At 46.2% G+C, this 26434-nt stretch overlaps 1 protein-coding gene across 1 annotated transcript; it reads left to right on the top strand.

The window, feature by feature from the left end:
* The first annotated feature begins 2043 nt into the window (after nt 1–2043).
* Nucleotides 2044–22191, top strand: LOC105917261. Its single transcript, XM_021310306.2, has 6 exons — nt 2044–2721; nt 14199–14431; nt 15101–15287; nt 15375–15470; nt 16400–16907; nt 19170–22191. Exons 1-6 carry the CDS (start codon nt 2695–2697, stop codon nt 20105–20107), a joined length of 1989 nt encoding a protein of 662 aa, XP_021165981.2. The 5' UTR covers nt 2044–2694; the 3' UTR covers nt 20108–22191.
* The last annotated feature ends 4243 nt before the right edge of the window (nt 22192–26434 follow it).

Genomic DNA, 26434 nt, shown 5'->3' with positions numbered 1-26434 from the left:
GATGAAGCGTCAAACCTAAATTATCTGCAGATATTTCCTTTACCTGAGAGGACAAATAACATGCAAGTTAGTCCGGTTAGGTTTGCTGTGTCGTTTGTTTCCTGGAAGATATAATTTTCTCTGAGGAATATAGCTTTATGATGTTGTTGCTGGTGATGAATATTTAAATGGCTTCGGACCATCTGATGATCAGCAGTGTGTCTGCAGGGTGACGAGGGTTTAATTAGGGGAGAATCATCTCATTACGGCTAAACCAGCAGAAAACATCAAGTTTCTGACGTTTAATTCCAAACTGGATGCAGCAGAAATCGTTTGAAAATGACGGCCCTGTTTCTGCTTTTACTCTGACTGGAACTCGACACAAACTAATGATTTACTCATCTCTGCATCCGTGTCAGCAGGAATTACAGCAATTAACTCAAAGATGATGTAAATGTCTGTACATACCATGAATAAAGAATGAAACATTTGTTTCTTTTCAACGACACATAATTGTTACGCTTTGTTTAAAGAGGGATCACGTAAAGCAGCGGTCACCAACATGTGGCCCGCGGGCACCAAGTAGCCCACGAGGACGTCATGTGGGGCCCACCAGCCTTTCCTAAAAACAGCACCATCCACCAGAGAGCAGCATCTAAAACTTTATTTTATTCTGGTACTCTTCTTGTTTAATCACACTATTTTTAAAAATATTCATAACAGAGTAAGAAAAAAATGTGTTTATATTACATAAAGTTAAGGTGAACTCTTCTGTTTCAAAGGTCTCAGTTTCAAAAGGGTTGGTGACCCCTGGTGTAAAAAGTTACAGTCCTGGATTTTAATGCTTATTTTTTCCTGTTACAGAGCAATAACGGCCCCAAAAATGAAGGACTGAGTCTACATATTTAAACCTAATCATCTATTTATTACTAAAATATATCCATCATGTATCAGTGTCCTGTCTCAGCAGATACGTCTGGGTGAGTCCTGATTGCATTAAAAAGAAATGAGGATAATGTTTGATAAAAATAGAAATTTATTGTTTTATTAGTGAGGTTTGTGGACCTGGACCTGATTATCCTTAGAGTCTGTGTCTATCTCCAGCAGTGATCGGCTGAAAGGCTTAATGGTTTTTGTTTTAATTTAGACCTAAATATGAAGAAGATGAACTTACTTTTCAGCAGGACGGTTCAGCAGGAGGGATTCAGGCTTCAGACTTCCAGGCTTAGAGCTGCAGGAGGTGAACAGGAGAGATTTCTGGCTGAAATATTCATCACTAAAAGCCCTGCAAGCTCAGTTTGGAACAACCTTTACTGGATGCTTTATCTGCAGCTCCTACCTGAACTGAACCGTCTTCCTAACATTTCATTTTGTGTCTAAACCTTCAGGCTGTGTCTTTAGATTTCTTCAGTAAAAAACCCTGCTAGGAAAATAAATAAAAACTTCTAAAATAAGCTAAATGTTTCCTGATTAAAAGACAAATTACTGTAAAGTGAGAGGAAAACAGAACAGAATGGGGCCAAACAGCAAAAAGACATAATAATATATTATAATATCACAATAAATAGGCCTAAATAAAATAAAAAGAAAGGCGGTCCCGACATTTAGACACTGGACAAACAGATTTCTTTATTGACACAGATTTAATTAAGTAACTTCATTTCTGATGTGTTTTTTTCTGCTAGAATAAATCCTCTGAACTCACCAAAAACAAGGACAATAAAAGCTGTGAAAAGGCTGAAAGGCCAGTTATTGTTATCCTCATCAGAGAAGCAGCTTCAGCATCAACATCAGCTAATGGGATTTTACCCGTCTGTCATACTGTGAGGTCACATGATCGGTAGATGGCGCCTCAACACAAAGCGAGGAGTCGTGCTCCGGCTGCTGCATGCGGGCGAATATTAGCCTGGCTTCATGGATGAGAGGATAAATAAGGAAGGTTACAGGAACCTGGAGTACAAAACACACACAAGCCTGATCTGCATCCTGCAGGCGGAGAGGGAGACGACTGCATCCTGCATGCAGGGGGGGGGGGGGGGGGGGGGCATGCATCCTGCAGGCTGCAGGCAGACAGGGAGGGGAAAAGCATGCACAGCAAAAACAAAGTGATGACAGAGGAATAAAGGAGAGCAAAAGCCTGAATGGACTCAGCTCTCCTCTCAGCCAATCAGAGCCTCTGCCTATCCTCCTTCACCATCCAGACGCTGCCATTGGCTGCTGGGAGCAGAGATGCAGAGACACAGCAGGGTAAAGAAGAGGAAGACAGAGTCAGAGGAGGACAGCTGGTTCCCACACCTCCACCCCCCCCCCCTCTCTCTCTCTCTCTCTCTCTCTCTCTTTCTGTCAGTTCATCAGCAGTTTCTCTGCTCACGCTGCTTCCTCGGGTCAGACAGGCTTTATTTAACGAGATGGACCTGCAGCCCACCAACTGGAGCTACTGCAGCTGCTGTTTACCCCACAGCATCATGGGAGCTGGAGTCCCCCGGGGGGGCGCAGAAGGACAGCTGATCAGCTGAGGATTGTGGGTCAGCAGAGTTGGGAGATGTGAGCTGGTGGGCGGACGGCGCTCAGCAAACTCTCGCTGTCGTCTCTCTCCTCGTCTCCGCCGCTGCAGCTTCGTCCTCTCCTCCCTCTCCTCCCTCTCCTCCCTCTCTTCCCAGCCTCACGTCTCCTCCTGCATCTGCCGCCGACGCACCTCCACCAGGAGAAGCCAGGATGGGTTGTCGCCTCACTCGGACCAAGGTGAGTGGGCTGCAGCAGGTGTGGATGGATGGATGGATGGATGGATGGATGGATGGATGGATGGATGGATGGATGGATGGATGGATGGATGGATGGATGGATGGATGGATGGATGGATGGATGGATGGATGGATGGATGGATGGAGACGCTCAGACTGAAGGCTAAAGGGTCTTGTTGTTTGTGTCTGTGGAGACGCTGAGGAAGCAGAAAGGAGAGCAGAGCCTTCCTTCACGCCACGCTGTTCCAGATTTTAGTTCTTATCAAAAATAATTCTGGTTCCTCGTTGATCTCCTTCACCAAAGACTGAAAAATGGGCTAAAAAATCACTAAAATAATGTCTTTTTCATACACTTCTGATCAGCCTTAAGGGTCCCACATGGTGGGAGAAAACCTTTGCATATATTTTCATTTATGAAGAGTCTCCTTCCATCCTGCTTCCAGGTCTGCAGGTTCTGCTGCGTCTCAGAACCGCCTCAGAGGAGAAGCAGAAACTGTTTTATTGGTGAATTTATAAAACAGAAAATAGTAAAATGTTGCGTAATTTTAAAAGTGTGCAGAGTTTAGTGTGGTCTGAGTCTGTTTCTGTTCCTCTGAGAACATCAGAGAACATCCAGCATCATAGAGACCAGGAACCCAGCAGGTCAGGGAGGAGGTTCTGGTCCAGTTTACTGCAGATCAGGTTCTACAGAACCTCCCAGAGTTCTGATCATCATGTGGACCTGGAGAGAGGATGGACCTCCTGCAGACCTACCAGGACATGGACGTCCACCTGGACTGACAGGCTGGACCAGGAGAGCATTGATCAGAGAAGCAGGAGGACTGTGGTGGCTCTGGAGGAGCTGCAGAGACCCACAGCTCAGGTGGAGAGCTGTGGGTCTCTGTGGAGCTCTATGCTCGCAGTAATCAGTGGACAGGATCGTTTAAACACCAACGTTTGTTTAAATGATGAACATCAGAAATCTCAGTGAGCATGCCCAGTACGCTCTCAGCAGACATAGTGGGGCACAAATCCTACGGCCCCAAGCTGGGATCAGACTGTTTGTTTTGACATTTTCAAAGCAGCGTTTCGTTCAGCAACTGGAAAAACGTCGAGCATTAGGAATGATGGCAGAGATCCAGTCAGACGGGCTGTTTATAGCAGAGAACTGCCTCTCTGGGCTTGTGGGTCCGGTTCCCGTCGATGCTGATCACGTCAGAAAGCACTCAGAGGAAAGACGGCTCATTTCACTTTTCAAACTGCAGCAAATCTTTTTGACTTGAATCCATTTCCTCACATAAGAGCTAAAAGAGTCACTGCTGATTTTTATTTTTGCAGATATTCTGGTTTCAGATTCAGTGCTGATTATTTAGCGCCAATTCCAAACATGTCAGCTTCCATCAGATCCTCCAGGTTGGTGAGAAAGTTTCCTCTCTAAGGAAAGCCAGCAGGTTGCATCAAGTCTCTCCAAGCAGCATTCACTCCTCCTGAAAGAGCGTAGAGCCACAGTGGACAGTCGTCTGCATTGTTGACGGCTTTGCAGCAATCCCTCATACTGAGCATGCATGAAGCGACAGTGGAGAGGAAAACTCCCCTTTAACAGGGAAGAGAACCTCCAGCAGAAAAACATCAGGGATTGTTCTGAGGTTGTCATAGTGGTTTATTGAAATAAACAATAAGGCCTACAGACGGTGAGGATGACAGGAACCAGGAACACGTGGAGAACGAGGCCAGGATGAGGGAGGATGAGGGAGGACCTGACAGCTGGTACGGCTGAGCTGACTGAATATACAGGAGAGGAGCCAGGAGGAGCAGCAGGTGGAGCAAATTAACACAGGTGAGAGGAGTAAAAGGCAGTTAAGCAGAAGGAAAGGAGGCAGTGAGCTGCCAGGAGCAGAGGGAGAACTGAATCTGAAGGAAACATGAAGAATAACCTAAACTACGGACGGGCAGAAAGCAAAGATCTAACAGAACTGCTAAAATCATAACGACCACAAGCTGACTAAGACAGGAACCGAATCTAACAGATGAAGAATAACTACCAACATAAATACTAAATTAATCTCAGAAACAGGGATTCATCTGGACATATTTCCTTTTAGGAGCCTTAATGTGAGCCGCTGGGCTTCTCCTCATAATAACGCGTTAAATCCTGCAGTAAGACGACCTGCAGAGAGCAGCTTTTGTCCTTTGATAAACTGCTGCTTTAGTAAAACTAACTGAGCTCCAATAGATGCAGCCACAGCAGTGGGACCCTCAGTGGAAGTTAGTGAGATGTTCTCCTTCGTCCTCGAGCAGGAAACAGATATTTTTTACTTCTTTCCAGAAACAAACTTAGAATCATCTCTTAAATTCTCACATGGTCTCAGTTTAAGGCTTCATTTTAAATATTCTCTCCTCTGACAGCTTTGTTATGATCCGATGGTTGGGTTTAGTCCACGTCTTCCTGTTAGAGGAAGAACTATGAAGTAATGAATTTAAATGAATCTATTCTTACCTAAACTTTCTGTTTGGTGCTTTTTATCGAGGTGGAGATGAAGCAGAAGGAGCGAACTCACACCGGCAGCAGCCGTCTGCTTGTGTCTGACAGAGAGTCTGGGTTTTAAGTCTGTTGGTTGTTTGCTCCATCTGCAGGAACACAAACTATCAGGCTCCTCCTTTCTAGAGACAACAGCAGCTATTATGATGTGGGAACTGAATAATAACCAGAAACTAAATCATTCAGGGACAAAGAGCACATCAATACAACAATAACAGAGAGTTTAGGAAAAATAGACGACAGTCGCATGGCTTACAACTCATAAAGCTTATTTGTCTTTTTCGTTTTCTTTTCTATTCATTTGAGCTGTTTGCTTCTTCTGTTTTTTTATTTTGCAGTTTATAACTTATTGGCTCACAATGATTACCGTTAATCTTGTATTTTATGGAAAACATATTCAGTTATTGTGGTTTTAACTGTATCGAAGAAATAAACTGACAGGAGGGTAACAATCAAATCAAACCATCGTGATCTGGAGATAAAACAGAAAATTAGCTTCAGTTTGGGTCCAAAAAGCAGCAAAAGTCAGAAATTTAAGATTTATTCTGATTTACAACGTAGTCTGGGTGAATATTCTGATTGGCTGCAGGCTGTCCGTTAAAAAGTGTTATAGGACAACTATTTTAAAGTAAATAATCCCTTGTGTACATTATTATTATTATTATTATTATTATTGATGGGTTAGCACAAGAAGGTCCTAAATCCCAGCCTGGGCTCTTTCTGCATGTTCTCCGTGTGAATGTGTGGGTTCTCTCTGGGTTCTCCAGCTTCCTCCCACAGTTTGTTGACTGACAGACAATGAATTTTGTTTTTTACTGCAGCGCTGAAGCATGAGGCAGATTGGGAAATTTCTTAAATATTCTTTTCGTAGAGGATCAAAAGTGTTTAAAATGTGACGATAAAACAGTCACGTAAAAAAAAAGATGAGTGAGAACGTTTCAGACTGAATGTATCGTCTGCAGAAGAACAGATTTTAAGGTAAAATGTTTCTGATCTGTGGTTTTCAGATTTTACTTGATTGTGATTGTCTGAACTGAGAAACTTAAGCTGTCTCTTAGAATAAAACGCTGGCAGTTCATTTTCTGATCTTTGACTCGTGTGTGGGCTCCAACAAAGCTGCAGCTCCAGCTTGACTCCTGCAGATCAGGGGAGTTTGTGGTGGAAAACACCTTTTTGCTGATTGTTCTGCTCTTGTGGCACAGCTGGACATCATGTAATCACTGTGAGGACAGAACAACGCTGGTTTTCCTTCTGATAATTCATGGCAGCCTTTCATGGTGAGTGTTTTCGGCTTGTATAAAACCCAGATTGTTGTTTTATCCTGGAGAGGTTGGCGGTGTGGAGCACAGCAGACGTTTGGGACGTAAGCAGAGACCAACAGGAAGGAGGTTCTAACTGGATCTGATGGCTGCTGAGGTCCACCACAGGACGTTCCACACAGAACAGCATCTATCACTGATTTAAGGCTGGAAACAGAGATTCTCACGTCTACTCTCACTTTTCTGTTTGATCGGACAGCAGGAAGCCAAATATTTCAGGTTTCATCTCATCGGCTTTGTTTCATGGACCGTCTTTGTGGTCCAGGCTGCAAACAGCTGGAGCATCTGTTCATCAGTGGGAACTGAACCCGGGTGGATATATACGTCAGAGCAGACTTTACTGCACATGTATCGCATGCAGGGCCTCAGGAAACTTTTCACACCCCAGAACTGTGAGGTGGAAGAAAAACGTTTCCTGGTTTCCAACTAACTTTACCAATAAAACATTAAAGCAGTTTCTATTCAAGGCCTCCTGAGTCTCCTGGTGCATTTCCTTCCATCCCATAATGCCTCTGGCTACGTGTTCAGGGTGGTTCTTCTGCTCAGGTCTCCTGCAGGATGGTCCTGGATTTAGCTCCATCAGCTCTGACCTGCTTCCCACAGCATGATGCTGCCGCCACCGTGTTTCATAAGGAAGACGTGCAGCATTCATTTTCTGTCAAAGCCAGGTTTTAAATTTTAAATTTAAGCTCATCTGAGCATTAGTCTACAACCAATAATCTCCCACCTGAGCTGTGGGTCTGTGAAGCTCCTCCAGAGCCACCATGGTCCTCCTGCTTCTCTGATCAAAGCTCTCCTGGTCCAGCCAGTCCAGGTGGACGTCCATGTCCTGGTAGGTCTGCAGGTGGTCCATCCTCTCTCCAGGTCCACATGATGATCAGAACTCTGGGAGGTTCTGTAGAACCTGACCTGCTGGAAACTGGACCAGAACTTCCTCCCTGACCCGTCTGCTGGGTTCCTGGTCTCCATGATGCTGGATGTTCTCTGAAGAACCTCTAAGGATAAGCTGCAGTTAGGCTACACACACACACTACTTCATGTTGCTCTGTCACATAAATCATAAATCATAAAGGCATAAATCAGGACAGTTTGGTGATCTGAAGATTAATTAATCTTCAGAGAGCTGACTCCAGGTGACGGGACGGGGAGAACCTCTCGTCCATCGCAGTGTTTGTGATTTACAGAAAGGCTCCACATGCATCGCTGTATTTCTGCGATTCTCTCCCCGTTTCTTGTTTTTAACCAGAATCTGGTGGCGGCTGCAGGTGTAACAAACCCAGAGGACTGACAGAGCAGAGTCTGCTGTGAGAACGGCACAGTCGGCCGTTTCATGTGTTTCTGACATAAATGGGTGGCGGTGCATGCAGAGCGCAGGGCTCCCTGCACCCAGTGGCTGTAGGAACATCTCACCGTGGGATTCCTGTCAGGATTCTGGCTGCAGGCCGTCATGAATCTGCTGCACATGAAGAAAACATTCACACTTGGGATTATTTTAGGGCTTCTTCCGTTCATTTCATTGAAGCCGACACTCTTTGTGTGCTCGGTACAAAAGAAAGGGTGACTCAGCCTCCACTTTACACAAATCACACATCATTTTCCTCCAGAGCGTTGCTCAGGCTGTCTCTCAGCTCTCACTGCCCTTCTGTCTCAGTCTCAGCTCTGAGCTTTCCAACCTTCTCACGTCTTGGTTTCAATGTTGCAGCATCAGAGGCTCCTTTTAGCACCTTTCAACCCCAGCAGAACTCTGCAGAATCCTGCAGTCGACTCTTCTCTGCTGAACGTCTGTAGACAGCCGTGTTCCTGTTCGCCTGTGTAGGTTGGCATTCAGAGGGCGGTGTACTCTCTGTGGCTGCTCTGTGGGACGATAACACATTGATCTCAAGGCTTATGCAACAGGAGGTTATAATAATCCCTTTTTCTGTCACATACCTGCAGAAGCTCATCAGGAACGCTTTAGTCTGGATTGGGAGGTTAGTTAAACATGCAGCTCCTGATTTCCCTCCAGGTTCATCAGGTTTAGGCAACAGATGCAACTTGCTTTCACTTCCAAGTCGTCTCTTTCATGCAGAAAGTTTTGCAGCTTTGAAGTCGTTTGTTTTGGATGTAGCTGATTTTTATATTGTTATAGTTTGATTTTGAAACTGTTTATTTGAATGGTGCAAATATAAACCAAAGATCTAAACCTGGGCTCAAAGGTTGAGATATTCCTAAACATAAACTGGGAGCTGGCTTCACAGAAGTGGAACCTTAAAGAATGTTTCCTGGTCAAAGAGCACAAAGTTTACTGTATAAAAGCACGTAATGAAATCCAGAGTCAGGGACAGACCAAGCAGTTTATTTTTCTCGTGTTTTGATCCATATACAAAAAAAATGGCATCTCTAAAATCTGTGCCGTCTGAAGTTAAAAGCAGAAAAATAAAGGTTTTCCAAGTTTCAATGTCTTGAAGACATGTCTGTAGTTTTATTGACTGCCTGGATTCATCAGGATATGAAGGTAAATATAGCTGAGTATCATCAGCATACCTGCTAATTTATCCCAGGATGTCTGGTCGTTTTAGCAAGCAGCAGCTAATTGGTAGCAAAGAGAACTGGACCGACTGTCGCGTTGCAGCGTGTGGAGGACCCAAATATAGGCAGACAGAGGCCAAAGGTGGCTGAGAGAATAAAGAGCTGAATAAACAAAATAAATCCAGAATTAAAAACATCCAAAATCAAAAAACATGAGACAAAGATCAGCAACAGAGACAAAGATCCAGAACAAAAACCAAGGGGCCGCAGACTTTAGATAAACAGGGTGAATGAACCAGGGAGGAAGGGACCCTGAGGGCCGGTGGCTGGAGCCTCGTTAACCAATTATGGCAGCAGACGGAGGAGAGCAGAGAACCACAGAGAGAACAGACTCTAAACACACAGGTACCAGAAACTAGAGAACACGACTGAACAGACGAGCCCAAAACACCCCAGAAACAGGAGAAACAAGGAAGAAAGAAAACAGGAAGAGAAGAAAGGACCAGACCAGCTACAGGAAAACATACAGAGATTCCTGATAGAACCTAAACTACAACGAAAAGAACAGAAGAGCAGAACCCAAAGCCCAGATCATCCTGACACCAGCGCTGTCTCCCTGGCTGATGTTAAATCTGCGACATCCAGTCCAAACCTCACAGTTACTGGCTGCTAATTGGCTCAGATGCACCGCCGGCTCTGCTTGTGTAAGAAGTGTCGTTTGCGGCTTCGCGGTGTTTCAATTCAGGCCTCGGCTGCAGAATTCTGTGTTTGCTTCATTTCACCACATTCTGGCGACTTTCCTGCCGCTGACACACTTCCCTGCGCCTTGGATCAGATTTTGTGCTGAGAAGGAAGAGTGTCGGAGTTTGGAGAGTCGGTGAAAATCGAGTCAAAGCTTCACAAACAACAGCAAGAGGCGGAGAGATCAGTGCGTGTTACTGTCAAAGTGCAGCAGAGCGCGGCACACATCTCCAGGGTGCAGCACATCACTCTGCGTGCCTTTGCTTTGTTCCCTGGATCAGTGTGTGAGTGTGTGTGTGTGTGGGCCCCGGGGCCGAGTGCTGTCTGAAAAGACTCCAGTCCGGGTCCCCGGGTTACCGAGGACTGCAGCCTGACCTACATGGAGCTGCATCTCATCCCGCAGCACAAGCAGCCACCACCACAGCGAGGCCTCCAGCCGGCGGACCCAGTGAGTGTGCTGCCGGCGCCCGGCTATAACCCGGCGCTCCACTTTCACACGCTTTCCTCTGAATTTAATCTGAGACACCATCCACTTCTTCAAAAACACGGACCCGTAAAACTGAGACTATCTCTGAGAATGTTCCTTTAATAAGCAGATTCTGGGTAACTAACGTTAAATATGTAGCAGAAGCATTTAGAATAACAGAAGTTTAGCTTATGGGTCAAACAGGAGTCTCCTTTTACTCAAAGCTTTCAGAGAACAGACCTAAAGCATGACTTCCTCTGCAGAGGCCTGTTAAGCAGCATGTATGTAGGTCAGGACTGTGGAGGCAGGCAAACGGCTAAAACATGCAGGACAGAAGGTCTGATCTGATGCATGGCACCCAAACTCACCCTAACGGAGGAATCTTAGGTTTGCCGTACATTAGGAATCACATGTTAACGGCGGGGACCCTCCTCACCAGGTCAGACCTTGCTTTGGACATCTGAAGGTTGCAGGACAGCAGCTCTGGAGAAGCTGAGCCGGAGCCTCCTGCCCCCGGGAATAAACGTCTCGCTTGTTTGGCTTTTCCTGCTGGATCTGCAAACTACACAACCTGAGCGGCCGACTGTGAATGAAACTAAACACTAAACACAAAAAAACAAGATAAAGGGACAGAAAACTGTTTATAACGAGCGGCTGATCCACAGCATCAGGACAGGATGGACGTTGCTTCAGCTCACTGATGCTGGCAGAGCAGGGCGCTCTCTGAAGGTCATTTCAGACTGAGGTCTGGACTTTGACTAGGCCATTGTGGGCATTTCTTTTTCTCCAGCCGTTCTGGTGTAGATGAGCTGCTGTGCTTGGATCACTGTCCTGCTTTCATCAACTCTTGGAGACATCTCACCAGCAGTAGATCGTTCTGCACTGAGGGTGCTGCAGGTTTGGAGGTTTTGACACAAAGACCGAAAGTCCAACGAGGTCCAAAGAGTCAAAAACCAGGAGCTGAGTGAGCGATGAAGGACAGGGAGGATGTGAGGACACAGGCTGAGCAGATGAGGTTCATTTTCTCGATACAGCGCGTTATTTTTGATCATAAACATATATTTTAAGTCTAAACACACATTGTTCATCTGAGTGAAATGTGGAAAAACTGATTTGATCAACTCAAAGACTTTTTTATTTTATTTTCCAAAGAAAACAAGAGAAAAATATAAAGCAGATTTCTAATAATTCACATATAAAACACGTTAGCATGAGCAGCAGCTCACGGTTGTACGGCTGCAGAAACCAGCCCACATCACCAGCCTCCCACCTCCGTGCTTTAAAAAGAGTTGGAGCTGATATGCTGTTTGCAGAAGCTGCTGCGTCTCCTCTGAACATCCCTTCCTTTTTCCTCTTCTTTTGCTTCCTTTGGGTTCAGTACTGAGGAAACATGGGATCTCCTGTCATTTTTATGCAGATGACAGTCAGATATACACGGCATTAAAAAAGGAGCCTCTGACCTGGCTTCTCTTCACTGGTTCCCTGTGCATCATTTTAAGATTATTTTATACGTGTTGGCGGACACGTTTTTATTCCTTGGCTTTTAACACATGTTGAGACTTTTGCTGTAATTCCTTTTTATATTTCTGTTGTAATCTTTTGTTTGTTTTGTCCATTTTAAATCTCTGATTATTGTCTGTACAGCACTTTGTTGCAGCTGCTGTTGTTTTAAAGCGCTTTAGAAATAAAGTAGTACTCTGCCTAAAATGTTATCCGAGTTCACCATAAAGATTCAGAGTTTTCCTCAAATTCAAGATTTCTTTTCCGACATAAAGGAGTAATTTTTTTAGCTCAAACACAAACCTGTAATTTTTCTCTTTCCTTGTGTGCAGCTCATGCAGAATGACTCATTTTTTATCTGTTTCCAGATAAAAAGGAGTGTGAATCACGGGCCTTTATATAACCCAATTACAGTCAGGCATGCCAGAGAGGTCCAGCACCAGAACCCAAGCCCGGCCCGGTCCTGAGGGCTCACCTCCCACTCTGCTTTTCTGCAGCTTCACATTAAAACCAACCTGCTGAGGCTGTCAGAGCTAAATCTGGACAGAACAGCCTCGCTCAGCAAGGACGACCTTCTGGGGGTTTGAAGGAGATTCCTGAAACTCCTGGGAGTCTTAATTGTGTCTGACTCCGCCTTAAAGAGGACAAATAAACTGCTGCTGCTTCAGTCCTCCTCCTCCCAGCTCTTATTCCTGCTCACAGATTCAAACTCACAAACAAGTGATTAACGTTTGGATTTCACTGAGCTGTGGGACATTTTATTTCATTTGCAGCTTTCTGGTGGCTTTAAAGCAACAGCTGATTTTCTACATTTTCATGTACAGATCCATCTAAAACAAAAGCTCATTATCGTTTCTCCATCGTTTCAGAAAGGGAAATCCGTGTCTTATATAGATTTATTACGCAGAGTGAAATATTTCAACCCTTCTCTTTGTTCTGGTGGATTCTGGCTCACAGAAAATGAAAACCCAAAATTCAGCCTCAGAGAATTACATCAGATCAGTAAAAATTTATATTTTAAACAGAGATTTCAGGATTCTGTGCTCTCAGAACCAGGTCTGGGTTCCATGAATTACTGCATGGAGGTCAGCCTGTGGTTCTGCTGAGGTGTTCTAGAAGCCCAGGTTGCTCTGATAGCGGGCTTCAGGTGTTCTGCTTTGCTGGTTCTGGTGTCAGCAGGGGGAGTGGTGGCCCAGTGGTTAGAAGGCTTTGAGAACCCGGTTGGTACCTGAGCAACACCGCTGACCCCAGATTACTCTCTTCATAGAAGGTACACCTGGTCTGGCGTTCTGTTAGCTGTGACATCATCAGGGGAGGAAGATCATCCTCCATTACCATCTAACATAGAAAGTACTCCTGGGTCAATGTGAGCTTATGTGCTTTCTGTGTCTCTGCTCTGTCTTCTCTAACATAGAAAGTACTCCTGGGTCAATGTGAGCTTCTGTGCTTTCTGTGTCTCTGCTCTGTCTTCTCTACCATAGAAAGTACTCCTGGGTCAATGTGAGCTTCTGTGCTTTCTGTGTCTCTGCTCTGTCTTCTCTAACATAGAAAGTACTCCTGGGTCAATGTGAGCTTCTGAGCTTTCTGTGTCTCTGCTCTGTCTTCTCTAACATAGAAAGTACTCCTGGGTCAATGTGAGCTTCTGTGCTTTCTGTGTCTCTGCTCTGTCTTTTCTAAGCCCCAGTGGGTGGAGGCAGATGAGCGTTCACACTGAGCCTGGTTCTGGTTCTGCTGGAGGTTCTCCTGCCTGTTAAAGGGGAGTTTTCCTCTCCACTGTCGCTTCATGCATGCTCAGTATGAGGGATTGCTGCAAAGCCATCAACAATGCAGACGACTGTCCACTGTGGCTCTACGCTCTTTCAGGAGGAGTGAATGCTGCTTGGAGAGACTTGATGCAACCTGCTGGGTTTCCTTAGAGAGGAAACTTTCTCACCAACCTGGAGGATCTGATGGAAGCTGACTTTGGAAAGAACCTTGATGATGACGTGAATTGGATTGGTGCCATAGAAAAAAAACTGAATTGAATTGAAGCTGCCCACTGAGGGTGGGGTTACATGCAGAACACAGATGTTGGAACTTATAATTACATCGATAAATACAAATTTCTTTCTCTCATCTTCCTTTCAACAGTTCTCCATAGATTCTCTACGGGGTTCTGGTCAGGTCCATTTTCAGAGTAGTTTTACATCAGCTTCTCCTTTTTCTTGTTATTGTTTTATTTTGTCTTTAAAACCCAACCTGGAAATTAGCAACTTGACTATAATCTCCTGTTTTTACCCGTTAAACGTCATTAATTAGGATAAAATCTCATTTAGTCAAGGCAAGTTTGTTTATGAATCACTTTTCAGAAACAAGACGACTGAAAGTTACATATTTAGATGTCCAGATAGAAATTTTATCCTGCTTATATTGTCCCCTTTTCTCAGGCTAAGACTCACGAACCTTCCGGCCACCGCCACCGCGAGGAGCTCCATTTTGTGGACGAGTATGGCCAGCCAATAACAGTGCAGGTGGACAGTAAGAGGGGGCGTGGCCACAGGAGGAGGCGGTCCCACTGCGCGATGGAGTGCAGCGTCCCATCAGAAAGACACTGGGAGGCGCTGAGAGCGATGGGTCTGATGGAGGGGGAGGACGGCCAGGGAGACGTCTACGGTGCGGGGTAGGTTCTGAAGCTACACGTGGTCGAGTCCTGCAGAACCGGCCCAATCTGTCCTCACGGGACAACCAAGTCCAGTCCTCTAGCCTGAGGCGGGACCCTGCACTCAAATGGTTGAATTCATGGCATCGCTGCCTTTATGCACAGAGGAGACAAGGTTCCCAGAACCTGCCAGAGTGTCCGCAGCAATCTCCAAGAGGAAGCAACTCTGCAGTGATGCAAAGAAACAGCAGCATGAGTTAAAGGTTTTCCATTTGGAAAATGGAGGGACTGGTGTGGTTCAGCTGGAGGCTGGCTCCTCCTGACGGAGACGAAGCAGAGAGTGTAGACAGAGTCAGATTGATCTGCAGTTTGGTTCGTTGTTAGGAAGATGGCTTTGGCTCCAAATGTCTCCAAAGTTCTGCAGAGGTGAAAACTTCAAAAGTAATGAATGAGGCGATCAGATGAGAGGAAATGTGATTTTATGACGACTCCTGTAATTTCTGGTACGGCAGCAGGTTTAGTTTCGCCTTAAAGCTGAGCTTCGTGCTCTGAGTGTCTCATAAATATTAACGAGCTGAAGGTGGTTCTACTGTCAGAGCAGAACGAGCTCAGGTTCTACACATTTAAATGACATCATGGCTCCATAACTCAGCCTTATGCTGGAGGTAAATGCCGTTTTCCTCCATACAGGAGCTACTATGGTCACATGACCGTGTCACCTGACCCATACCCGACCAACAGCCACATGATGATGTCACCTGACGTGTATCCGCCCAATGGCTACCTGCCCACAACGTCCAACGACCAGCACCCAGGTAACAGCTACCTGCCCAGCGTCTCCTACAGCTTGGACCACCTGGACAGGCTGGACTACCAGGTGATTTTACCCTTAATGAACCCGGGGGGGGGGGGGGGTGCGGGGGGGGCTTCCTTTCTGCCATTCTGACCTGCGCTTGTCTTCCAGGGGCCAGAGATGATGCCCTACCAGCCGAACTCGGAGAGCTGTCTGATTGGCTGCTACAGCGCAGAGGAAGGCAAGCCTCAGACTTTCCCCAGACAGGTACACCAGATCCATGTTCTACTGCAGCTCTGTGACTTTTGTGCCTCTGGTACAGCATCGTTTCCACGCTGGAGATACTTAAAGTCAGTGGAACAGAACCATTTCTAGTGTTTCTGGGTCCGCTGCAGAAGTGAAGGCTTTATTTGCTGTGAATGGAAACATTACACCTCTGGGTTATGTCCTCCAGAACACGTGAGCAGCTGCACCCAGGGAGTTAGCTCCCCCCCCCACACACCCACCCCCCCCCTGGGCCCGTCAAGGTCAACACTTGTGTGTTTTCTGTGTGGGACTGTGGATGTTTGGATTTAGAATATAGGAGGCTACATGTGAGAGGCCTCAGATCCGGAGGAGACCAGGCTGTGAGCAGAAGGGGGGGGCAGGCTGCAGCCTAGCCAGGGGTGTGATTATCTCTGCTCTGCTCCTCGATAACATGCTGTAACATGATGGAGTTTTCTTTTATTTAATAAGTGAGGGATCAGTTTTCATTATTTCCCACAGCACCACCGTGTTTTGGTTCTGCAGCCTTCATCAGGGTTAGAGACACCCTGGAGCTGCTGGAGTCTTCACCAGATATCTGACCCTGTCCATGCACATCGGGAGCTGGGGAATTGTACCAGCAACCTTTGTATCTCTGGGTGCGCTGCAGCCCAGCACTTCCCTCAGTGGTCCACATTCAGACACTGTTGCTTATTACAGGTGATAATCTGCTGATAAACTGCACAACCTACAAAAGATACAGAGTTGCAGCGTTTGTTTGTAGATGAAGGCTCAGCGGTTTAGCATCTGTGCCGATTGGTCGGGCTGACAGTGGTGCAGGAGTTAGGGAGTTCGTCCTGCGGTCGGTGGGTTGCTAGTTTGATCCCCTGCTACAACCGTCTCAGTTGTTTTATCCGATTGTCTCCTGTCTCCTTTTATTATTTTATTTTCAGTCGGACTATCGTCCTCCCTGGAGGCCTGACCGTCCTCTCAGCTACCTACCCCTCAGTGAGCTTGACAGCGGGTTGGGATGCGGGCCCGACAGCCCCCACCACAGGGTGGCGCTCTCAGAAGCTGAGACAGATGCCATGTCGTCGCTGCCGGGTCACACCGCTTCCTCCCAAGGTTCCTCCTCGTCCTCGGAGTCGCTGATATCGTCCGAACCCAGCGACTCCGGCTTCCACAGCGTCAGCACCGGGGAGCACAGACGGCTGCACAAGATCCCCAGCGGCCACGCTCACCGGCAGACTCACCACTTCCGCTCAGGCCACTCCCCTCGAGAGCAGAGAGCACGCTGGGATTTGGAGTCCATCCCCGAAACGACGCCGGTGACCCACGCTGGACCACCGCAGGCTTCCCGGTGCTCTGTGGGAAACAGCACGACCACAGTGGTTCATTTCCACAGAGCTGAGAGAAGTCCCACGTTACCTCGCCACCATTCACCGCCGTCGCCCTCCATGGGTAAGTAGAGCTGAAAAGACGAATGCATAAACGTCTCCAACCAGGGCGGACTGTTTTGGCCCTTTCTATTAATTGATGCTGTTAACCAGCTGCAGTAGAGGCCAGTGACAGGCAGAGAAGACAATTTGACCTCTTGATTCAGTTCTGCCCCAATTCCAATGAAGTTGGGACGTTGTTTAAAGCGCAAAGACAGAATACAATGATTCACAAATCCTTTTCAACCAACATTCAGTTAAATACACTACAAAGAACACATATAATGTTCAAACTGATCAACTTCATTGTTGTTTTGCAAATATTCCCTCATTTTGAATTTGAGGCCTCCACCATGTTCACATGGGAGCAGAGCAGGAGAAAGTTCTGCTCCCCACGGTGCTGAGGGGGGGAGGAGGAACAGTGAAGGGGTGGAGGAGGAGGATCTAAGGGTGCAGGAGGGAGTGGAGATGTGAAGGAGACCAGAACTGTTGGGGGGGGATCGAGGTTCTGGATGGACTTCAATGTGTCCAGAAGGATTTTTTATTCTATTCTGACTCTAATCAGGAGCCGGTGCTGCTGCAGGACTGGGCGGATTTGATGAAATGAGGAGGATTTGGTGATAATATGAGCAGCTGGGTTCTGAACCACTTGAAGCTCATGGAGAAGTTTTAGAGGAAGACCAAAGAGAAAAGAGTTACTGTAGTCGATGCGGGAAGTGATGAGGCTCTGGACAAGAACTGATGCAGAGTGAGGGGAAAGGGAGGGACGATTAATGTTGGTGAAGATCTGCAGACCGGGTGATGTCACTGATGTGAGACACCCAGGTTCCTAACCTGAGGGGAGGGAGAGACTACAGAACCATCCAGTGAACGGGGGAAACTGTCAGCTTTGGATAATTAGAGGATCTCAGTTTTATCACTGTTCAGTTTCAGGGACTTGGAAGTTAACCAGGACTTTATCTCAGAAAGGTCAGGAGGTGACGGGAGAGGGTGGGAGTTTAGAACTTGGCTCACATTAAAGATAGAGCTGGGTGTCATCTGCATAACTGTGAAAATGGAAGATACTGCAGATAGGAAGAATGTAAATAATGAAAATTAGGGTCCCATGAAAGAGCCCTGGGACAGGATGGATGGGAAGTAAAGGACTTTAGTTTAAAGAGCTGAGAGCAGCCAGTGAGGTAAGAATGGAACCAGTCCAGGAGGGAGGGGGGGGGGGGGAGGGATGCTAGTTGGGGATGATCTGTGGAAAAAGATGGAATGAGAAATTTTATGAAAGGCTGCAATCAGATCCAGAGGAATGAGAATAGAAAGTACACCTGGGTCAGCTGCCATCAGGAGGTCGTTGGTGCCAGACTGGAAATGTTCATAAAGGTTATTATCAGTTAAATGAGGATGAAGTTGGGAGGCAAAAGAGAGGAGATAAAAGGTAAATTACAAATAGAGCAAAGATTATTGTAGTTGTTGGGATCTGAGGCAGATTTAAAGAGAATAGGAGCAATCCCAGCGGTGAGGAGGTAAATATGACTGGGAGGAGAGCTTGAAGGCAGGATTGACCAGAGCTGCTGATTTAGACTTACAGATGATTGAGAGATTCTGGAGATGCTTGGAAGTTTAAATATTGGAAATGAGGGAAAAAAACAGAATTTGACATGTTAGGAGACGAGCATTGGTGAATCCTGTGGATTTTCTCATTGGAAAACTGCGTTGTACAAATACAGGAATCTGTAGAAAACAAGCGTGGGGGGGGGTGCATTCAGTGGCTGAAAAAAGTTGTTAAACAGTGAAAACAAAGTCCTGCCGCTACATTGATTGGAACTGATTAAAACAGAGTAGTAACTGGATTTAGTTTAATTAATTTTTTATTTCAGCATTTTAAGTCGTAAGTTAAGTCGTATAATTAGAGAACGATAACTATAAATTAGAAAAAAAGATGTATATGTTCACAATAAAGTTATCTGTTTAATTTAAATACCGGAGACAAACCACTGTTTTTGCACCAAATAACATTCAGTTTGAATCGTGGTAATCCTCCCCAAACAGATTTGCTTGTTACTTGTAATGACGATGATTGCATGAAATCGGACCTCTCCCACATGCTCTCCTGGGGCTCAAAGGCACTTCAGTGCAGACCTAGACAGAGTAGTGGATGTCGTAGGTGTTGCTTTTTACAGACTCACCGAGGTGGTCTGTGACAGATGGAGGATGTGGAATCTAGGGGTTAGACTTAAGCTAAACAAGCGCTAGCTAGCTCTACTCACCAAACGTCTTGGTTGTTTGTTGTGTGCAGGTAGTCGTACGGAGCCCTGCCAGCGGAGGGCGCTGTGGCTGGAGCAGCAACAGCAGGGCGGAAGCGGAAAGATGGAGGCTCCAGGGAGGAGTCGAACAATAACAGATCTGAGTGAAGGCCAGCGGCCTCGCAGGGCGAGTCACCCCAACATGACCGACCCGCCCGCTTTGAGAAACACTCACCAGAACAGCCACCCCGGTGCGAGCGGCAGCACAATGGGACCGAGGAGCAGGGCCAGCTATCCCAGTAACTGTCATCCCAACGATCCCGTCAACCTAGACAGAGTCAGCCTGATCAACCATCACAGCGCCAACCGGAGCAGAGAGGAGGACTCCCTCTCCAAAAGCCCCGGATCTGCGTCCAGCGGAGTCAGCGGCGTCTCAGACTGGCGGGGCTTCCAGACTCTCTGGAGTCACATGGAAAAACCCAAAACCTCCTGCGGCCCCTTCTACAGCACACTGGGAGCCCCAGAGCGTAGCCCCCGATCTCCCACGTCTCCCCGCTCCAGGCTATCCAATCAGAAGTCGGTTAGGAATCAGCTGCTCAGAGCCCGGGCTTACCGATTGGCCAGGGAGCGCAGCGAGGTCACAACAGATGAAGAAATGCGAGGGGACGGGTCGAGAGGTGGCGAGGACGAATGGGAGGACGGTCGGTGGGCGGGGAGGTACTGGAGTCGGACCGAGAGGAGGCGCCACATGGCGTTGTCACGGCAGCATCGAGAAAGGAGAGGCGGCATGGAGGAGCACGTTGGCGGATGCCAGGGGGCGGCGTCGTCTCAGATGGTGCTGGAGCTGAGCCACCTGAAGCAGAACCGGCTGAGGAACAGCAAGCTGCTCGACGATTGGACGACGGTGGAGGAGCTGCTGACGCACGGCACCCGGGTGGAGAGTGACAGTCAACTGTGTCCCAGTCCGCTGCTGTCAGTCACCACCGTCTGATCCAAAGACAGGCACTTCCTGTTAGCTCGGAGCGAAACCTCACAAAGGCCCAGGTCCGTTAAGGGTTCAGCTATGATCGTCCAGAACAATGATCCCCAGCAGGGGAGAACAATCCCAGCTGCTCCTCCGCAGCCCAGGGAGATACAGCCAACTACAATCAATCTGAACCATCCGGTTTGGTAAGTCAGAACTCATCAAAGGCTAATAGAGACAAAGTTAATTGGCCAAAAAATAAATAAATTGTGATTTGATAAGAAATCTGTCACAGAATATCATTCCAAGGAACAACTTTCTAGTTACCCAACACAGATTGCTCAGATGCTTGAGATCCGTCCCCCCAAAAACCCTGCTCAGCTCAGAGCATCGTTCACAGATATCTTACCGTGTGGTTGCCAGGTACTGGCCCAGATCTTTGCCCCTTCTTACCTGTAGCTGGTGGAGCTTCATCCGTCTGATCTCTGGACGTCCATAGAAAAACAAACCTGAGCAATAATTGTCACAATTTATGAAAAACTGCCTTCCTGCTGCAACTTCTTAATGTCTGAATCTCAATAATGTCACGACGGACGGGCATGTTGTTCTGGCTGAGAATCAGAACCTGCAGGCCTGACCTTCACCGGATCTGAGAGCAAACCTCAAATACTCGGCCTCAGCTGCGACCCGTTGTGAAAAATATGTGATGAGCTCTGCAGAAACGTTCAACCAGAGACGAGTTTCATCAAACTCTAAAGTGTGAGAGCAGCGCTGCAGAGGAAACTTTCTGCAGGTCTGTGTGAGTCAAAGGCCTTTGGAGAGCTTCACAGGTCTGCTGAGAAACTTCGCGAAGCAGACCGCCTGTGACTGTCATCAAATATCACATGAGGGGTGTTTCCTGGTGGAAAAGCGTCTCATCGTCGGATGGACTCATGTGTTTGTGCCATATCAGCGTTGACTCCCCAGCGTCTCCCACGCTGCAGGACCGCTGGGAGACGCCATCACTGCACCTGGGAGGATTTCTGCACCTCTCTGGTCAAACAGCCTCAGCATCCTCTGGGAGGCTGATTCACCACCGTTTTAAAGCATCACAGTTGCCGGTTTATTTCTGAGTGTTTCTGTTGTTTTTGCAGTTTCTTCACTCTCAAACACAGCTGGTGTGCAAGTATCTCCACAGCACTGTGCTTAACGAGGTTTTCCTGTGTGCAAAAGTTAGCCTTTGTCTGTCCATAAAAGGTCAGTAGAAAGCCAGGATGTCCTAGAACTTAGCCTGATCATCTGAAGACGTTGATCATAATCTGTAAAGAAGAAGCACCAAACAAATGTTGGATCTATCAGATTCTAGGATTTGGAGGTTTTTATTCCTTTAATTGCATTTTTTGACCTTCAACCAAGTTGTGGTCCAATTCACCCCGGAGGTAAAACCTGTTTCTTTTTGGTGCTTCTGCACAGTTAATGATTGCACTTTTTGAAGAATACGAACATCTAATTCAGTAATCAGAGCTGATCGTATTTTAAACTAACTACTTTCTGTTTGATCTATAAAATTTCCACATTCATATTGAAGGACTTGAAAAGTTCAGCACCAAGAGAAAGTGATGGACATCTGTGTTGAAATCTCAGTCCGCCTTCAGACCAGAATCAGTTCAGGTGGATAAAGAGTTGAGAGTTTGGGAACATCAGTGGTTCTGTCCTGGTATAGTGAGAAGGGGTAAGACTCCAGGATCAGGATGTCTCTGATGGTTCCAGGAGAAACACCAGTATGTCTCTCCTAGAGTATGTCCGGCTCGGTCTACTTTCCTCTACGGTACCATGGACTCACACATGATGGTCCTCTGTGGAAATGCGGACGTGAGATTTAAACCTGAACATGATAAAACACCAGCTGTTATCAACCTGCTCAGGTTTTAATGACAGCCTACACTCAGGGCGGTGAACCTACAACCTACTTGGTGCCTGTCATTAAGACACGGTGCAAGACGACATTTACAGAGCAGTAAAGAGTCCAGTACCTCTCTCCAGATGTCTTGTCTTATTAACCCTTTGTTTAACGAGGAAGGCCAGTTGAGAACAAATTCTTGCTTGATGACCAGAGGCATTATGCCCGGCAGATGGAAGAACTAAAGAACATGAGACAGGGAAAGAACAAATGAGGGAAATGTAAAATATACACATTCAGATGATCACACCCTGTAAAAGTGACTAAATTGGTCTTGTAATACTGATAGTCTGGAGTCTTTGAATGAGTTTTAGGGTCTGTTTCATGCGACCGATGAGAGTGACGAGGCTACTGTAGACTGCAGGGTCAGCTATGAAGGTTAAGAAATGCCGGCCGATATAATGAGGGTTTGAATAAATGGACAGATGCCAGTGGATTTTCCTACGAGGATGGAGAAAAACTAAACAAGGAGTGGAGACGGCAGCGGTGAGTGTTAACATAAGAAGGCCGAGAGCCGGATGGTGAATGGCATCCAGTCTGTGGATGGGGAGCGCTGCCATTTTGACCAGTGGCTGTTTTGCAGGATGTGTGAAGAAGGGTTTGTTACAGTAAATGTTTTGCCCATGTGAGCAGTACATTTAGGTGAGCCTCAGAAGGTCAGAAGGTTCTGTAATGCTTGGCACACAATACAGTGATCCTCCCTCGGTCCAGTGTGTATTATAAAGAGTGGAACCTTTTTGTCAGGTGGGCATCTAACATTGGGCCACCGCGAGATTCTGGCCAGGTACTGGAGCCCCAAGCAAATCCACAATGTGACGCCTCTCAATGCATCAGCTGCAGGCTAGAAGGTGTCCTCAGGGTCTGCAGACCTTCTCACGTTCCCAATGGCTGCTGGGCGCTGTGGTTACTGCCGGGTAACGCTAGCCTACCATTGGTGATGTCAACTCTACTGCCCTCTGGTGGCTGTGTTAGACGTGGTAACTCCATACAAACCGAACCAGTTATCCCCACTGCTGGTCTGCATGTGGATCAGTTTACATCAACTCAGATTATTCACTCTTGGTGCTTAACTTTTTTAGAGAGTCATAAAAAAAATGTATTTTACACTTTTGCTTTGAAGAAGAGTATAAATGTTCAGAAAAAAATGATAAATAAATGGAATCCCAGCTCCTCTGAAGCAACATCCAACAAAGTGAGGACTGCAGGAAGACTTTCACACAGGGCTGTAGCTCCAGTTTTGGTTGTTCCATTTTAAAAAGCCCGTCTGTTAGCGTCTGAAGTGGTGACAGCAAACAATCAGCAGTCTGTACACATCAAATGAGATGTCAGCAGCAGATTCAACCAAACTGTGGAGCTTTTTATCCTTTAAATGACAAAACGAGCCTCTTATCCAGCCTGTCACAGCTTTGTTGATGTCATTCAGGTAGTTTAGCTCTGAGAGTGGATCAGTCAGGAGTGGATCAGTCAGGAGTGGGAGAGAATCTAAGCATCACATTACTGTGGACGACACTGATGACAATATCTGACATTTATTTCATCTGTTCACAAGGGCTGCTGCCAGCCGCGATACGACTACAGGCTCCTCTGGAAGGTGTTTGTAGGAGAAATGATTGAGAGATTTTTGTCAGGGTTAAATGTTTTGATGTAAAATGTTACATAATGAAACTGTTCAATGCAATTTTGTTAAATATGAGCAAATGTCTATTTATTTTCATATTTTAAAGACTGAGGCAATGAAATCTGAGGTTTAGGCTCAAATACACACACACACACACACACACACATATATATATATATATATATATATATATATATATATATATATATATATATATATATATATATATATGTCAGGTTTTTTGCTTTTTTTAATCTGTGTGATGGTGCGTATGCTGATGATAGAAAGAGAATATAAAGTTTGATACTAAACTGTCTGTAGTGTTTAGCCAAAGATATTGCGTAAATCTGGTATGTGGACAATCTAGGAGAACTATTGCTGTACGATGTAAGAGTATATTTTATAATCATATTAGTTTCATATATTTTCAGCTTTATTTTGCCTTCTGCTTTTCAAGAACATCCCGCTGGTCTGTACATAGAAGTTAGCATAAACATTTTAATGAGCCACTGAAGTGTCCGATGTCCTTTGAGATTTTCTCAGGACTGTGAATCACATTAAATCCAGTCATGCTGTGAAGCACAGAAATACTTACATCCATCCATGTCAGGTACCAGCAAACATTAGGGACCCCATGTGGGCCACTGCAGGGGCAGATGAGGGCTACAGAGGGATGGACTGTAGGAAAGGTGGTACCCTCAAAGTAGGGTGTCACAGTGGGCCCAGGTGGACCTGTGGGGTGTTTCTCCAATTAACCCTGGGGGATAACCCCAAAAGAGCCTCTAGGGAGGAATAAAGTGATTCTTTCACAAAACAGCTCCATCACGACACCACTGAGAGACAACTCTCAGATAAATCTGGCAACAGGTGAGCTTTCACCTGGCATGGTGGAGCCAAAGGAGGTCAGTATAGAGCATCATGCGTACAATGTGTCAGGCATGTCCGGTTCTAAAGGGTAGACACGTCCTGGTGGGTGTTGCCCTTTTAGCTGGGGTCTATTTGAAGCACACTGTCACTGAATAGAACTACCTGTGCTTCATCTGATCTCAGCTCATTTCCCTGCAACCTGTCCAGAGACATGCTTTGCAAAACAGTGTGTGAGACGCTGCACCCTGCGGGGCTCCTGGTGTGTTTTTTGCCTTCTTAAATCGGGGGGACCGGCTTTGGTTTGGTCTGACAGATATTTTTTTCATTCCTGCGTCACACCTACGAGCCGCAAAGCTGTCCAACCCTTCAATAAGTCGACCATCCAGGAAGCTGTAGCGACTCCTTTGTCATTTACAACATCTGAAAACATACAGAGTAAATATGTCATGGTGCAGGGGAGCGTAAAACTCTGCTTCCTTACCCAGCCTGCAGGGCACGTCTGCTGTCCCCTGTTTACACGTCCGCCCTGCTAACAGGATCCAATGGACTGACTGGCTTCATTACTGCAGTAATAAACAATCATTTTCATTCTGACGTGAAAATATTTCCCAGAATTATCCCAGAAAATCTGAGCTTCTGCCGTTTCAAAATCTAAATCCAACATGGCTGCCTGCCATGTAAAAAGCTTTGATGGCTGCTAGCATTGGGAGGTTAACTGGACTTCTTTCGTGTTAAATGAAAAATGGAGAGAAATGCATTAGAAGCTTGTACTGCTAATGGCATGCTAGCTAGCAAGGTCCCAGGCACAGTAATGGGAAACACCCACTAGATTTATCATTTGCTGCACGGTTAAGTTGGGTTTGACTCCCAGAACCTGAGGTCCATTTTCTCAGGTAAATGGAACCCCAAACTCCTTCTACACCAAAGAGATTCTGAAAAAGGGAAAACTTTTTGTTGTCTTACATCAATGTGATTGTCTATTTTAACATCGAATAGGGCCAACGGACGCTGTGTATGTTGCGCTTAGCTTAGCTTAGCTTAGCTTAGCGTAAAGACATGCTAGGGTGCAACCAGATGGGCTCTAAGTGAATCTGAAGCATTTGCCGGTTTAAGGCTGGTGAAATATTTCCATTTAGCTTCAAGTTTTCTTCAGTCATGTCCAACCAGCATGCCCTGTTAACCTTGGATGCACAACTTGTTCAAAAACCCTCTGTCTGGGTAATTTCCTTCATCACAAGCGCATGAAACAGAATTGTGGAGGTCTGATCGATGTCCACCACTGACCGGTCCTCAGAGGACAGGCGAGCATCAGAACTGATCGGTGGCAGACTGAAGAAGATAGGCTGGTGCTAACGTGGCTGATGACATCTTTGTGTGTCTCCTATCTGGACAGGAAGATCTTAATCTAGTGCAGCGATCAGAGATCTGGTGCTGGTCTGCTCTAATAAACTCCATATCTGCACGGTATTTCTCACCCTCCGTCTACATGCATGTCTGGAGTCGTGGTGATGAAACATGGCGGGCTGAGGCTGACACGACTGGGTAGGGCGTCTTGTTCTCAGGTTTGTGATCTCCATGTACCTCACTTACTGTGAAGCTGAACCGTGATGTTTTGTGACCACTTTGACCCTCGCGGGCTGAAAGATGTTTGCAGAAGTTTGACACCTGAGCTCTTGTACAGGATCTTCAATAAACTGTTTACTGTGAGTCTGGATTCTGTACAAATTCAGCAACACATCTGAAGTCTAACTTTTGGTCTTTGTCGTCAATCAGTGACTTTATATTCAATTTTATTTCAATTCAATTTTATTTATATAGCGCCAAATCATGAAACATGCCATCTCAAGGCACTTTCCAAAATCAAGTTCAATCATATTATACAGATTGGTCAAAAATGTTCCTATATAAGGAAACCAGTTGATTGCTTCAA

Source organism: Fundulus heteroclitus, chromosome 1 (genome assembly GCF_011125445.2).
Source record: "Fundulus heteroclitus isolate FHET01 chromosome 1, MU-UCD_Fhet_4.1, whole genome shotgun sequence".
Classification (NCBI taxonomy): Eukaryota; Metazoa; Chordata; class Actinopteri; order Cyprinodontiformes; family Fundulidae; genus Fundulus; species Fundulus heteroclitus.
This window is presented reverse-complemented; position numbering and strand designations above follow the sequence as displayed.

What these genes read in the sequence shown, in the direction of transcription:
- LOC105917261 (XM_021310306.2), top strand. Translation starts at nt 2,695, where the DNA reads ATGGGTTGTCGCCTCACTCGGACCAAG. An exon ending in TGGACAGGCTGGACTACCAG is followed by an intron (nt 15,288 to 15,374) that starts GTGATTTTACCC and finishes CTTGTCTTCCAG; the next exon opens with GGGCCAGAGATGATGCCCTA. An exon ending in CTCAGACTTTCCCCAGACAG is followed by an intron (nt 15,471 to 16,399) that starts GTACACCAGATC and finishes TTTTATTTTCAG; the next exon opens with TCGGACTATCGTCCTCCCTG.